Raw genomic sequence first — 16439 nt, 5'->3', positions numbered from 1 at the left:
CCACACCTTCTCTTTCTGGGCCTCCACTGAGCTGTTATGGGGGGGATGATCATTTGGGTCTGTTGCTAAGGGGTCAGGAGGGTGCATTTTTGAAAGTCTGTGGGTGCCTCTGTCTCTGCACTGGAAAGGCCTTGGAAATGCTTGGCTACCAGTCACTAAAGCGTGTGCATCTTCCCTGTGAAGGGTAAATCAGAGCACTAAGGGGCTGCAGTGTGACTCTCAGGGACAAAACCACCACCACTCAGCCTTCTTCTTCCTCCTTGCTACTTGAGCCTTCCAGGAAACCACACTGTCACGTCATCCTTTCCCACCCCCAGCCTCCTCCTTAACCACCACACTCTTGTCTGCACCCCATTTGAGGGAAAGAACCTCACTATCTCTTGTAAACCTCCCATCTCCTTAGCGCTGCTGTGTGAGTAAGCTGGGCCGGCAGCAAGCACTTCTGAGTATTCGTCACTAGAGTTGAGCTGTGTTACTGTGAGGGAATTGCTGAGGATAGGTAGGATAAACTTCTCCAAAATTCAGATGGGTGGTGTAAGGCCACTGTTGGCTTGGCTAGAGATGGAAAAGATTCCCTGCCCCAAGCCCCATGGCTCATCTCCTAGTTATGCTGCTCTGTTTCTACCCAAGCTGTTGGTGTTTGGCTTCTGCATTCCCTGGAAGCAGGCCTGCTATTGCATCCTGCGAGTCATCACCAGGCTGCTTCAGTAACTCATCTTTCCTTCCATTCACAGGTCTTCTACGCATGGCGACTCAACCCATGTGAGAGGTCTCTTATGTGAGTACCCAGCAGCACACTTTGCTGTCTGTGGTCTGTGGACATTGACTGGCATCTAAGCGACACCCCAGCTCCCTCCTCTCCCCCTAGACGCCACTGTCTTAGAGCCTCCATGTGCATTTGCTATGACATACATCAGTGTTGATGAGAGACAGGAACACTGCCGGGTGATCTTGAGCTGCCAAAATAATCAGCTCTATGCACAACATGGCTTAAAGGATTTTTCGGTTAGCAGTATGCATCCACTAAAGAACGTAGACACTCGTATTTTTTCTGGGGACTTCCACACTCCAGGCTCCTGCCACACAGGCAAGGCACCTTTGGCCAGTCCTGTGGAAAAACGGATGTATCGGAGCGTGGAGAACCTTCACTGGGCAACACCTGCTGACTCTGGGCTGTATTCTCACTGCCGGAGCCTGGATAACGAGATCATCTTTCGCTATAGAGGCACCAGTCAGTGGACAGAAGGCTGTGTGGATGTGGCCCCAGTACAGAGCACATCGGACTCTCTGAGAAACCTTTCTCTCCGTGCTAAACAGACATCTCGATCAGCACAGAATGTGCTCCTCCCTCCCTTTGCCAAAGTGCCTCAGTGGCTTTTCCCTTCTGCAGAGGAAAAAGCCCTACATGGGGATGCCAAAAAAGAGCTGAAGGAGAAGCTGAGGCTGCACAGCAGTAAAGTGGCAGAGCCCTGCAAGCCAGTGCGTCCACAGGTGGCCCTGCCTGACCTGATGGCCCGGGAGTTTTTTGAATGCCAGATGTGCCAGCAGTACAAGAATGGTTGTGCTGTCAACTGCTGCATGGTTTTGGTGGAACACACTGCTCTCAGGCACAGCCTCACAGGGAGGCAGAGACTGTGTTTTGCACACAGGATCATCAGTCCAGAAGACATCAAGCAGGAGGCTCAGAGGAGGCTTCAGCTCCGAAGGCAGAATAGCTCCCCCAATTTGCCCCTTCAGCATGCCGGGGAAAGCCATGAGATGGCCAAATGCAGAACAGCAGAAATCCTGGAACAATATAATGGGGAAACAGATGTCAAAGCCACATTGGGACAGAGCAAGAAAGGCCGCTGCAAAGGGAGGCTCTACATACCCACCTTTGAAGAATTCAAGCGAATGAGAAGTAAGGAGGCAAATTCATCTGCCAGCAGCAGTGGGCCAACAGAGTGCTTGAATAAGGGTCTGCTGGCAAACCAGACCCTGGAGGAGGAGAAAAATAAGAACGTCTGTCCAGAAGCTCTGGGGACCAAAGCTGTGAATGAAGCTGCTGTCACAGCGGAGGATGACGACGATGTGTTCCATGAAAACCACACCTCTGCTGGCTTTTCCCAATATTCAGCCACATGGGATGGTTTCAGAATGAGCAGCCTTGAGGTGAAGGACAGAACCTTCCAGATCTCCAGCCCGGATAGATCCCTGGTCCCCATTTGCTCTAGCCCTATTCCACGATCACCTTTGCAGGCAGTAGCAATACACAGAGCTGGGCAGGAGATCTTCAGTGATGAGCAGCAGAAAGGAGAGACAAGACAATTAAATGATGTCCTCCACCTTGCAGGGCAGTCGCTGGCTTCTGAAGCCCAGTCCTCTTGCTGTTCATCGCTGCTGTTAGAAGCCACAGACTTATCCAGCTATGGAGCTAAGCTACAAAAAATGAAGGATGAATTCATAGGTTCAGCCCTGGAACTTATTAAGAAAAGGTAACATGCTCTGTGGGGTCACCTGAAAGCAGTTCCCTTGTTAACAATCTGGTCTCTCTTCTGATATGTACATTTAACTCCTGTAGCATAAATACGCTGTCGGCAGAGCCTTTCGTCTTAGGGTCTCTGATTGATAGCCACATGGACGTGTCTTTAAGCTGTTGAACTTAAACTCCACCTTTGCATGGGATTAAACATCAAAAAGCATTTTCATCTAGACTTTGCCTTTTTGTACACCTTAATCCTGTCCAGACAGCAGCCATTAATAGTCCTGACACCCAATTTCGCACCCATTTTATTTCTGTAATAAATTCTTGAAAGGTCTTTTTTTTTTTTTAACACCTGTTAAAAATAGAGGACAGCAGAGGGATACAAAGTACTAAGATGATTCCTTTGAAAAACGATGTAGAGTCTGTCCCACCACTGCAGAACATGAATTTAGGTAGTGTGACATGCAGCAACAAGTGCTTTCACTTGCTGCCTGTACATACTGGACTGGTAAACAAATGAGAGCAAGATTGCTGCTACGAGCCTTTAACCACCCTCTGGAGACCAGTACAGGCAGCAAGTGAAAGTACTTGCAAATACTGTCCTTCTGCCTACTCAGACAGCATAAGCAGTGACAGAAAATACTTGTGTAAAGCCTTCCTCCCTCTTCTCCAACCAGGGTTTTCCCCTTCTCTGGGTAAGATGTTCACAAGGACTGCTTTCTCTATCCTGGTTTTGGACACTGCAGTCCTGTTACCTCCCTCCTGCCAAAGAAATGGGGATCTCTTTCTATGCAAGCAGGTGGCCCAACAGGAATCAGCAAAGTTCTGGAAGCTAGGAATTTGGGGCAGTTATCCCTGTCTTATCACTAAATAAGGCTGATGGGAAAATGAGGAGTAAGTGTTGGTGGAGTGGTTTGTTTCCATACGCTTGGTGTTCAGGATTGGCTTCGCAAAGAATTACATTTGACTTGGTTCCTGGCTGCTTCTGACATCCGCAGATGCGGTGTGTGAAATGCCAGGGCATCAACCTCGTACACTGGCTTGGTATTTCTGGAATGCTAGAACTCTGAGACTGGACTCGGGTTTTAGAGGAGATGATAGTGACTTCTGCACAGGAATGAGAGTTGTCTGAAAGAACTTCTGTGGAGCTGAAGCTCCCCATGTAGACAGAGCCAGAGTGACAAGCAGAAATACTTCTGCAACTTTATAATCCAAAGGGAAGTAGGTGGTGTCAGAGCCCTAAATGCTTCCTTCAGCTGTCCAGCCCAGCCTTTGTGCCTTTGTTCTAGAGTATGAAAACCCAATGAAGAAACAGATGAGAAAGTTATGGTATGCAACCATTTTCACTGAGTAGGCTATTTTTATCATTGATGTGAAATGAAATACACAGAATGGCACAAGCCGTGAGAATAGCATAAGAACAGCTGTCTCCGGGCAGATCAAAGGTTTGACTAGTATCTGGAGCCTGAGGTGCATGCATAGCAAAGTATACAGGAACTGGGTAATGCATATGATCTTTCTTCCTACTACTCTCCCAGCCTCCAAACACTTTCTGCCCAGGGCCTTTATGGTTTCAGTGTGGTTTCTGTGCCTTTAATATCCGCAGTGGTTTTTGTTTCTGTGAATGTGTTCAGTCTCCCTAGTTGGATTTGTTAAAATATATGAGGTGATTTTATTAACACCAAAATGGTAATTGATCTAAAAATGAGAATGACAGTGGTTCCAGTATTAGAGAAGTTGTTTCATGTGAAGGACTCACCCTGGCCTGTTTATTTTCCATAGTAATAACAATTAATGGTGAAGGTTGTCATTTCTTCAGGATAGCAGGAGAAAGACAAATCTGTTGGCAGTGCCAAAGTACTGGTTAGTGGGAAACTCCCGTTTCCTTTATCTGGAAATTTCTCAATTTTCCATCATTTTCACCCGAGACTGTAAAGTGCCTGAATATTCATTTGTAACTCAAGCTGATTTTCACTGCAGAGGTGGGAGACTCTTTGTCTGGATGTTTTGGGTCCTAAATTATGATTGCTGACATCCAGCCCACATTTTTTCTAAGTCTCAAATGAAATGAGCTGAAAGCTGGGGATGTGGTCCCATTTCCACAGATACTGAGCTCAGCAAGCCTTTGATAGAGATGTTGTGATGGAGCATCACAGAATAAGATAGCTGAAATTGTCTTCTCTTTGTCGTGTTTCTGTGTAAGTGTTACAGTTTTACAAAGCAGTTTTGTCTGGTAGGTTAACTGCCTCCCTAGTAATTCATAGTTAATTACTTAAGACTCATTGAAATGGCTTAATATTTCATCAGTGAAGATTTGATTTTCAGCTTCATAATTATGGCGGCTTTAGGCACCTCATAGGTCACTGGATACCTTTAACTTAGGTTGTAGTCCTGGCACGGAAGGGGTGTTGAGATCTAGGTGGAAATCCTGTACGCATTTCAATATATAGTCTACTTTCTGAACTTGTTTAAGCAGCGAATTGTTCAGGATAAGGACGTGCAAGGACCTGGGGTTCCTGCCTATGAAATGGGGGACAAGGTGACAACAAAAACCTGCACAAGGAAGCAAAGGACATGACTAAGAAAGAAGGCTTCCTGAAAAGAATGATGGGGTGTATTTGGGATGACACTGGGATGGTGGGTACAATAACAGCTTCCTATAGCAGAGGACTCCAAGTCTGAAAGGCAGGTGCCAGCAGGGAAGGAGTGGACAAAAATGCTTCCATTAGTCAGAAGGAGTCAGGAACATGTGGAAAGGGCTGAGAACTGCTGCCCTGGACAATGATACAACCATGAAGAATCCCATAGAGACTGTGAAGGAAAGCAGGTGCATTTCCAGTTGTACACCACACATCCAGTGCCTCTGCTTCCATGAAATGATGGCCCAGAGGTTTAAAAGGACATTCAGAAAGAACCTGTCCTCCCTGTGCTGGCCCAAGCGCGTCATCTGTCTTGGAGAGAACAGGGAAAACTGACACCAACCCCAGGCAGGAAACTCCTATTCCAATAAGTGATTTGATCCCATAGAAGGAAACACGTCAGAGTTCCCCCTTCTGCAGCTCTGCATAAGAGCAGAGGGGACTGCTTGAGCAGGCATTGGTGTAGACCTGTTGGCAGCCCAGATCTCTGCCAGGGGGAGGGGACTGGAGGAAGGGGCAATATCCCTTTTTCTTGGCAATGATGTCCCCTCTTCCTCCTAAGCCAGGGACAAAGGTTAAAGGAGCAGCCCTAAGTTTTGGTTCTACAAAACTGCTTGTATCCTCCCTGTTTTGTCTACATCCCTCTGATCAGACTGGTGGTGCGGTGCACAGCAACTGCTCTGTGGAGCAGCACTTACCCTCACACGGCATGGTCAGTATCGTCATGCGGGAGGGATCTAATCACAACTAGAAGTAGAGCAGTCAGACCAGGGATGAAGAAATGTCCTTTCACACAATGTGGGCGCTGCATCATTGCCTTTCTTACCTCTAGCTGACCAGCCATGGGGTGGGTTGAATTTCTCAGTCTCCAGTCACACTTCCTTAGCTCAGCTCTCTGGGTAGTATTGGCTCTTATTCCCACTGCAGGTCATGTCTGGAGATTTTTTTAAAAATATCCCTTGGGTTAATAATAAAAATAACCATTGGGTTATGGAAACCACAATAAGCAATGGCATCTGGTCCGCAGACCTTATCAGCAGAGACCTGCTGTCAGCTTCGCTTAGAGAAGCAGTAATGCTCTGGAGTACTTTCCATGTTTAAGTGAATGATCTTGAAGCACTGTAAAAATGGCAAATGAAAACTCAGCTTCTCTCTGAGAGTATGGTCTGTATGGTGGGAGGTGGTGTGATCAAGAGGAGAAGATAATATTCCAGTTCTGAGCTCTGCTACTGACCTTGGACACATCCCGTTGTCTCTCTGTGCCTCAGCATGGTCCCTTCTTTCTGCATGTTTCAACCAGAAGCTGTTTGAGCAGGAGCAACTTTTGGAAATGGTGGTTTTCTGGCAGTGGCAGATCCTCTTCAAGAGGTTTCTTGCTCCTTAACCTCTGCCTTTACTCCCACAGGTGTGCCCAGCTGAACTGTTCATACTTCACCCTACTCAATGAAACATCGATGAAATGGTCTGGCTGGGAATACATGAGGGAGGATATTTTTTTAAACCCAGGTCATTTCAAGACTGATTTTAGATCATGGCCACACAGACAGTTACACTGGACCAGCTGAAGGAGTGGTACCCCAAATGTGGCTGGGGATGGGAGGGAGGAAGGAGACAGGAACCTCTTAAGCTGGACCGGGCCAGGACAGTACCATGGTGGGAACACAGCCTTGCTGTGTGCCTGCGCTGCTCTTACTGCAAAACTGTAAGGGGGATAATGCAGTGTGTACTACAGACTGCTCTGTGACAGCGCTGATGTTGGTATCCCCTTTCTACAGGCTGGGGAGAAGAGGCCTGGAGGGGTGAATTGACACTTCCAAATCCACATGGCAGGGAGTTAGCACAGCAAAAAGTAAAAGCCAGGAGCCTGCTGTTACCATTGTGCTGTTGCTGTGCAGCCGCGGCTAAACTCTTTTTAAGTTGGTAAATCCTCTGGTAGTGTCAGCTGGGACCTGGAAGCATAAATGGAGGAAAATGAAAAAGCATCAGCTGGAAAGTTGCAAACCAACTTTTCTGGCCTGACAACAGACCCAGTTTGTGTTCTGGGAGATTTGTTCCCTCTTCAGCAATTTCAGTGTTGGCTGATGGTTTGTTATTGGAGCCAACTGTCATTCATCTTAAGGAAAATGCCCATCTGTCTCATGTGTTTGCTTGTAGCTGACAGTGTTGGAATTGCACGTTAGCAGTATGACCTACCAGCGTAAGTTCACAAGTGAAACCTTTAAGAAGAAGCAGATTTTTGTCATGGGAGACTTTTGTTCAGCATAAAATATATGCATAACCTGAAATATGTTCCAGACATGGGCTTCCTCTATGTACAAGCATCCATATCCAGTCCTGACAACCTTTCTTTTTAAAGGAATCGAGGCCCATAAAAATTAAGTAAACCAAAAATGAAAAAATTAATATTCTTCCAAGTAGGCTTCATTATGCATGGAAATAAGGTGTCTTAGAGAGTCTGTTAAAAAAAAATGTATCACAAGTAGTATCACAAACTACAGCCTGTCAACTACACTGTCAAGTCAGTGGTTTTGCACCAGACTGTGTCTGTCTGGAGAGGTGGTGTTATCTACAGAGAGGGGAACGTGGGGTTGGAACAGGCTGCCTGTATCAGCCAGGCCAGGCCCTTGTTAGCACCAGACAGCCATGAATAAGAGCATCCCAGAATTGCCAAGTGAGAACAACAGACTCTGCCAATCTTTTCAGGACTCTTAAGTGCACCAAAAGGCCTGATCCTGAGTTACTGAAAGCAGAGGGAATCTTTCCAGTGGTTTCAGCAGGCTTGGGATCATATGAGATGAAAAACAGAGGGAAAGCTCGTTTAATCCTCTAATCTCTTCAAAGTATTACGGTTTTTAGCAGGTGATTTTCTTCCAGATGAGCAATATGGTTTCTGTGTTGACAACATCTCTTTAAATAGCAGCAAATGTGGATATGGCCTACTTAGAAAGAGGTTTTTCCGGTCCCTATGGGAGAACCTCATGTTTTATGGACACAAAAATACCCTGTTGAACACCCGAGACTTGATATCCCAGACTGATGCTGGCATGAGTGCAGTTACCCGATTTGCACTGCTACAACTGAGCTGTGTTTGGAGCCTCTGAAGCACACGCACAGCCATCCATGCCAACCAGTCTAGATTCCTGCCTGCACTTTCCCTGAACTGTTGTGGCTGGTTGTTCGAACCTGGCCTTGCTGCTCAGTCTCATCTGTGTCAGGAACAGCAGGTGAACTGCATACGTGATGTTCATCAGAGTCTGCTTCTTCCCCTGCAGCTGCAATGCTGAGACTGCTGCCAAATCCCCTTCCAAGGGACAGTGTGATCTGAGGGAAGCTGATCTCCCACCTCCAGAGGACAGCCAGCAGCCCACAGCGATGTCCATGGCAACAGAGACCTGGGAGGACAAGCCAAGCAATGAGACATCCAGCGACACTCCACCTGCAGGGAATGTAAGGGAGAGGAATTCCCCTCTCATCTTGGGCATGTGTTCAGGATCTTTTTTCTTGTCAGAAGCTCTAAAGGATCCCTTCATTGTAGGAACTGGGCAGGCTGGGAGCCTGGGATCTGAAATTACACCAACTCCCATGAGCTATTAAGCTCTGTTAGAAGCATTTCTAGTGCCTTTTTTATTACCGTTAATGAAACAGGAGTCAGTTTTGTGCCCCTGCCTATCTGTCGCTGCATCTCTTGCAGGGAGTTCAGCAATAACCCCTTCATGGCTTTCAGTGTGCCACCAGCCCCTCATTGCTGGACTGCCCGGGAGATCAGACAGACTCCCTCCTGGTCCCCGCTTGGTCAAACCACTAATGTAGGTAAGGCGTAGAGGCTGGAGCTCCTGACCCTGCAGCGCTGAAACGTTCACAGAACAGGGGCAAGCTAGCTCAGATCCCTGGAGGACAGGCTCAGCCCCCACTTTAGGCCCTTAGCCAGGACTATGCTGTTGAATTCTTCATGGTTATTCAACAGCCGTGATCCAGCCACCATGGAGCCGCTGTACTCAGAGCTACACAACAGCAAAGGGAGAGAGGTCCTTGCTGTTAGGACTAGGCAAGACAGAGGGACCTGGGGGGACAGATTTCCTAATGATCATGTAGCAGAGCTGCATTTACAATCCCACCACTGATGAGTTTCCTTTTCTCTCCTTTGGCAACTAAAGTCCAGTGGCTGCAAACCAGGTGCTGCTTTGACCACTGCCTTGCTCCAATCCACTTGCCTTTCTTGCAGACCCCCAGTCCCGGCTGCCGCCGATCCAGCTCTGACATCGTCCATGAGAGCACGGATGGTGCCAAGGCCCAGCGGGATTGCCGGCTGCGGCCACACTTCAGTGACCCTATGCCGACAGACTCGGTGAAGAGGAAGCAGCTGGAGCTGAAGATTGCAGCTGCAGCACGGCAGCATGCACAGAAGCGCCGGCAGGAGCGAGACTACGGTACCCACATTCTGCACACTCAGAGGGGGTTGATGGGCCACATGCTGAGCCCTGCTATGCTGGTGTAAATATGGAGTGACTCTAATGACCTGGGGGAGGGAAGCATTCTGGGTTTAACCCTAACCCAGGTGTGCAAGAAATCAGGATCTATTCTGCGGTGTCTCTGTCCCTGCCTGGCAGATGGCAGGGGAAGAGAGAGCCCATATGAGTTCACAGGTATGGGCAGTACAGGGATGACAGGCCCCAGGCTTCACCTGGGAGCCATTTACTTCTGACTCTCACCAGTCTCCGCAGCAAAACTGGTGGGGAGACAGCTTTCACCAGATCTAGCCTGCCACCCCCAAGGTTCCTACCATTCATGGCTGTGCCAGCTTGAGCTCCTCAGGTGACCTCTGTGCAGCTGGCAGTGCCTGTAATGATTTGTGTCTGTTCTCAGGTCCAGTGGTAGCAAAAGCCAACCTTGGCCATGGTGGCAGCTTTGATGAGACCCGCCGCACCCCACGTGGCTCCCTCCGCTCCAGACATCATTGGAGCAATGTCAGCAGCCTGAGCACGGACAGCGGGATTGTTGGCGTGAATGATGTCCGGGACGACCTGGATCCCAGAGAGGCCACCAGGACCAAGTCAGCGGATGTGGAGAGGGCAGATAGTGGCATTGGCCAGATGCCAGCCAGAAAGTGGAGGAACAGGGCATCTGAAACGCTGAGCTCCCTGCAGGCCTGGGAAGCCCACCGTCCCTGCACCGACTGTGGAGAAAGGGACCTGCCAGTGGAGACGGATGTGCAGAACTGCAATCAGAGGCGGGCTGACCTCTGTGAGAAGTGCCGCAAGCGCAGGACAGAGCGCAAGGAGTCTGTGCTGGAGTTCGTCAACACGGAGGCCAGCTATGGAGAGGACCTGCGCATCATCAAAGAAGAGTTCTACCTCCCCATGCAGGCAGCTGGGCTACTGAGCCAGGAGCAGCTCCTGGGCATTTTCAGCAACATCCAGGAGCTCATCGACCTCAACGAGAACTTCCTGGACGTACTCCAGGAAGAGATTGATCAGGCCTTTGACCAGGTATGATGCTGCGTGCTCTACAGGGGCCGAACGAGGCAGACAGGAATAGGTTTTGCGTTAGTGAGGCAGCATAGATGGAGCAGGGGATCAGGAGGTAGGACTCTCAGGTTCTGGTCATCTGCCCAGTCCCTTGTTCCCTCAGCTATTATAAACCTGTGATTTCCATAGGCCTGTGCCAGGTCACAGCTGCTGGCCTCACTCTCTGCTCTGGTAACACTACTGACATTAGCAGGCCATCAGCAGTCTAGCTCATTTATCCCATTAACAGGATCTAACTGTCCCATTACCGAAGTTAGCTTTAAGCCAGTTAGCTTGGACACTGATAAGCGTGTGACCATGGGGGCACAGAGCTCAGCTTGGTCTGGCCACCAGAGGGATGGAGGGGACCAAGCTCACAGGCCACGCTCTTACCCAACCCTGAGCTGGCTCGCTTCAGGCTGGCTTGGGTGTATTTGCCTTGGGTTGCAGTTTATTGCAGCTTGCCTCTAGGCTGGCTGCAGGGCCAGGCAGCACAGGCTGCTCCCTGCTCTGGTGACAATTGGCCCTTACAGTTCTGTGTACCAGTTGCTTCTACTGATGAACCCTGCCTTGCACAAGGGACTTTCCTACCCCATGAGTGTGGTGGTCAGAGGGCAGAGAAATAGAAATAAGACTCTAGAGCAGCAGACAATCGCTGCAAAGAACACATAAACAGCTCCACACCCTCCTTTCTTCAAGAAACCAAAACCCACTTGTTGCTGTATCAGTCTCACCAGGATGTTTTGTTCTCTAGGAAACACATCCCTCCTTTCCCTCTCCAAAACCCTGCATGTCAGACTGAGCGACACATGCCTCAAAAACTGGCAACTTTGACAACCACTCTCATGTACCTGGCACAGTGAAGACAGATGTGCACTGCAGAATAGTTTATTGAGACAATGGCTTCTACAAACAGCTGTGGGTTTCCCTATCTCCTCCTCCATGTTGCCCTTTTCAGTCAGAGCTCAGTACTGCATCAAGAAGCCTCGAGGAGCCAGAAAGCTGCTCCCTCTCCTGCTGCTCAAATGAGTAGTGATTGCAGAGCATGTCAGCGTACACCTAGACAAAGCTAAGAGCATTATGTGGCACCAGATTCTTACTATTCCCTTATTTTGTTACATCCAGAAATAAGTGAACAATTTACCATGAAATTTATTTTTCACTTAGGCATCGAAGTAGCCAGTAAGAGCATAGCCAGCCAGACCAGTTGCTGAGAACAACTGCAGAAGTTGTTAAGTGCCGTGTCTGTTACCTGAGTTAACCTCTGTTACCAGAGGCCTCCTCTGCCCATTTGCTCCTAGATGCTCTCTGTTAATTTATGCACTGCTGCATTAGCCTTATGGCAGACCTGCTGGCAAGAAGGGCCCCAGTACGCCCTCCTGACTAGCAGGCTCACTCTGGCCTCTGGCCTTTGAGCCTCTGCTCTGGTTAGCTGGCTGAGCTCACAGAAGCAGAGAAGACGTCTCTTTACGTGTAGAAGAGCAAGCAGTTAGGCCAGCTTTCCTTCCCTTCCCCACACACTGCTTCCCCCTGGACCTGCAGGGACTGCCTTTCCACCAGGAAGGGTGAGCCTAGTTCCACCTTTGGTCTGGTGTTCACCAGATCCTGCAGTAGATTCATGCTGATAGGACTGAACGCAGGCTCCATGCTTGTGCCTCTTCCGAGCTAACCCAGCAGGGGCTGTATTGCATGCTTGCAGGGTGATGATGACCTGATGACCGTGTGCATCGGCGAAATATTTCTAGAGTTCGTCAACATGCTGCCAGCCTTTCAGACCTACTGTCTTCAGCAGTCCTCCTCCGTGAATATGCTCAATGCGCTGGAGAAGGAGAAAGAGTTGCTCAGGTGAGAAAAGGGCTGAGTGTATTCTTCCAGGCTTTGGGGATGGAAGGCACCAGGCTGAGGGCGAAGCCTTTGTCAACTCAACTAGATCAAAGTTTTGATGCTAATGTTCTTCAGTGATGAGCTGCTCTCTCTTGGGGCGAGCAGAGTAATTTACTCTCCAAAATATCCAAATATTTGGAGAGTAATTTACTCTCCAAATACCCCTTGATATCTCCACTGAGGCAGCCAGTTGGTCCCCAGCTGAATACTGTATTCTGTGGTACCAGTGTTTGCCCACTGACCACTGGGCTGAACTTTCACCAAATAACACCCAGCTGAGAACAGCTCTCAGTCCCTGTGCCAGAGCACAGTTTGGATTTCCACTGGGGAACGCCACTGTGTGAAGCATGCATGACTTGAATTTGTTTCCCATTCCTAGCCCTGGCCTATTGGGCAATGTCAGGCGAGTCACTTCTCTCTTTCCACTGCAACAGCTTAAAATGATGACGGTACCAAATTCTTGTTTAGAGTACTTTGTAATCTAACAATGAAAGGAGCTACAAATTAATGTAATCTGATACAAACTGATGTATCTGCCTTGGGCCTACGTCAGTGTGTACCAGAGAAAGATCACGCCCTCGTTGTTTTACGATTTAATAGAAGACTGCCAGGATGTTACGTGCTAGTGTCCAGGCACCTCATTGCTGTTCTGCAGCTAAGCACAGCTTTTGTTGTTAGTTTTTGAGAAGACAGAATTCACAAGGCTGTTAAAACCAGAGAGGGGGCTGCAGTGCCCAGCAGCTGTCAGCACCACACTGTTCATTTGCATTTAGGATTGCAGCATCTGCTGGCAGAACAGCCACCATTTCATTCCCTCTTCTTAAATCCCGGCAGAATATTCCTCAATGTCTCCCAGAATGACAACACAGCACTGCGGCGGATGAACTTGAGGTCCTTCCTGATGGCCCCTTTGCAAAGAGTCACCAAGTACCCACTGCTGCTCAGCAGAATCATCAAGGCCACCACCGAGTACCACCCAGATCATGGCAGCCTGCGGGAGGCCAAAAGCCGCATCGAGTCCCACCTGGAGCACATCAACATGAAAACCAAGCAGGAGGGGAACACGTGGACCCTCCGCTCCTTTCGCCAGGACAGCAAGAAGAAGAGGGAAGTCATCAACATTGAGATGAGAGAAACCGCCCTCAAAACTGTAGGTTGGCTGCGGGAGGAAACGCGATTTGTGATGGAGGGGTCTCTGCAGCTGGCCCAGCCCCCCGATGGCCAGTGGGTGAAGAAAGGCAGCAAGACCCTGAAGTTCCAGAACATGCAGGTCCTCCTCCTGGTGAACATGAAGCGCGTGTCCGAGTCCAGCCTGGAGTCAGCCGAGCCAGGGCCTGTGAAGGACGCTGTGCTGGTACTCATCAGGGACAAAAATAATGGGAAGTTCCATTTGCTCAGGGAGCCCTTGAGGCTGAGTAATTGCATCGTCTCCACTGATCCTGACTGCGACGACACTTTTGAACTCATTGAGATCAGGCGGGAGGCGTTTGTGTTCCGGGATAGCGACCGGGCACGGACTCACCACTGGTTCAGGCAGATCAGGCGGTACTCGAGGGAGCTGGGCTCCTGGAAGAAGCGGCGGAACGCGCTGCCCAACATCATGATCAGCACCCCTCACACCAGGCCCTGAGTCCTGCATGGGCAGCACGCAGGGAGGTTTGGCTTGACCAGTGCCACATGCAAAGGACCATCAAGAGCCTCGGTGGCCTGAACTTGCTCTGCTCCATGGACAGCCCAGGGAGGAGCCTGGCCCATGAAGACTCTTAGCAGCACTGGAAGCAAGCATTACAGCCTAATTCTGGTCTCCAGCCTCAGGACTCACAACCTGTTTGTGGCTGATGTACATACAGAGATGGGCTTCCCTCGAGGAGCAGATCTCTGGAGGAAAATAATGAGTTTAACTTGTTAATATTGCACTGCGGGAGAATGATATATGATGCTTACCATTGCATGGATTGTGTTGAAAGCCAGTCTTGACAACATGAGAGAGGTTTCCACCATTGACTGTATTTCATCAGCATTAGGTAAAGTCAGGGTCAAAATTAGGTGCAGTATTATGCAAGAGGGGAGGAAAGTTGGAGGAAATTATGTTTTCCACTGCTACTCCTAAGGACTATATTTCATTATTCACCTCTGTATATTCAGTCAAAATACTTGTTTAAAAAGGTCTTTCATCTTTAATCCAAATCAAGTAGGTATCAATTTGCTCATTCAGCTGCATGCACACAGCAAAGAAAAAATAAAAACAGAGAATAATAAAAGGAGTTCTTGCTCTCTGACACATACACCCCAAATATGTGTAGAACCTGTGGAAGAGCAGTATACCCCCACTGAAAGTCTGTTATTTAACTGACTTAGGGACTGGAACATAACGCTGCATCTGATATATCTCAGAAGTGTATGTAAATATAGCTCTGCTACCACTAATAGTGAACTTAAAAGTTTGCAATTATTTAAATGATGTAATTTAGTGTATTTCAAAATTTAATTGAAAGGAACAATTTTCATTGTACTGTAGAGTAACATAAAAGGTTTTAATAATTATATTTCAATGACTTTAGGTGGGTATTTTTTTAAATACTTGTTTTCTGGAGTAGATATTTCATTTAGCGTGGGTGGCATTCAGGTGAACAACGTGCCTATGTCTGTTCTTTGGATCCCCTGAACAGAATTCAGGGGCTACTCTTACTGAGACTGGGAGAACGGTACAAGTCTGCTACCCTAATTCTCACCAGACAACAACAGACTGGCACAAAAATCTTACGCTCTGGCTGCAGTCCTACCTAGGCAGGTCAGGCCCCAGCACACCAGACGTGAGAGCTGAAACTGAGGCCACAAAAGCGCTCCCCCATAAGGTCCAGTCTCTCTCAGCTCCGCAGCAGGGAAATGACTTGAAGTTGAACAATGGTAAAAAGGCAAACAGGGTTTAACCTTTTCAGCCTGACATTACCACTGACTGCGGCCTTGCGATTACAGCATCAGCAAAATGTCACGTTCTGACTTACACAGCAAAGGCCAGATTACAGCCCTAGAGGCTAAATTAAAGGAGCCTGAATTTTGGTCGGTGGGTCTCAGAGGACAGCCTGTAAATGTTCTTTCAGCCCCCCAGGGTAAGGACAAAGCCAATCAATCAGTATTATTCACTCCCAACAAAATACTGCTGTTACAAGCATTAATTTTACAGGAGGATTCACACAAAGAAGCATATGTGTGCATTTCTCCAGAGATCAATCAGCATCAATGAGCGCACAAACGAAGGCGGACGGAGGCTACCTTCACATAGGTACCCCTAGTCTTGTCAAGTCACCACTGACCCAAGGCCTGAGCAGGCCTCCAAACCATGCCCAGTGCTTTGTCCTTCTGCCACAGGTGCCGGGGCTTGTTACACTGCTCCAGGCACTGAGGCAGACACCAGCAGTGAGACGTGTGCATACTGGCTGTATTTTCTCTTCATCTGCACTGTCCAGCATTTTTGTCCTTGAAATGGGAGTTGTTGCATCATCGGAGGCTTTACAAACACGTACCCAAGATGTGAGGGTGGCAGCACACAGCTGAGTGCTGTAGCAAGCGATAGCTGGCAAAATGCTTGTTGGGGCAGCAGCCTGACTCCCTCAAGTGAGTTGGAATTCCCTCCAGCTATTTCTAGTCATTAGACAACAAATTGTTTGTTCCCCCAAAATACGCACTGAACGGCCAGTGACGAGCACGAGGCATTGCTTTTATAAGTTTGTTGCCTGTTTTTCAAATAGATGGATGCCTAAGCAGAGCAGCTGCTGGACGAAGATTTCTCTGACGCTGTCATGACAGATCTGCATCTAACAGCCTTCAAGCCCCATTCACCTAACATACAAAAAGCAACAGCTTGTAGCACCTTCGTTTTCTCTCCCAACATCAAAATGGCGCAGCTACCTTCTCTTCATTACCGCCAGTGGCAGGTGTTGTTAGGGG

General features: G+C 48.6%; 1 protein-coding gene across 1 annotated transcript; it reads left to right on the top strand.

The window, feature by feature from the left end:
* The first annotated feature begins 740 nt into the window (after positions 1–740).
* LOC103895464 lies at positions 741–15044 on the top strand. Its single transcript, XM_019470934.1, has 7 exons — positions 741–2474; positions 8376–8550; positions 9326–9558; positions 10007–10298; positions 10329–10589; positions 12307–12452; positions 13326–15044. Exons 1-7 carry the CDS (start codon positions 904–906, stop codon positions 14119–14121), a joined length of 3474 nt encoding a protein of 1157 aa, XP_019326479.1. The 5' UTR covers positions 741–903; the 3' UTR covers positions 14122–15044.
* Positions 15045–16439: the final 1395 nt, after the last annotated feature.

Source organism: Aptenodytes forsteri, unplaced genomic scaffold (assembly GCF_000699145.1).
Source record: "Aptenodytes forsteri isolate BGI_AS27 unplaced genomic scaffold, ASM69914v1 Scaffold255, whole genome shotgun sequence".
Classification (NCBI taxonomy): Eukaryota; Metazoa; Chordata; class Aves; order Sphenisciformes; family Spheniscidae; genus Aptenodytes; species Aptenodytes forsteri.
Note: the sequence above shows the minus strand (reverse complement) of the source record. Positions and strands in the feature narration are given on the sequence as shown.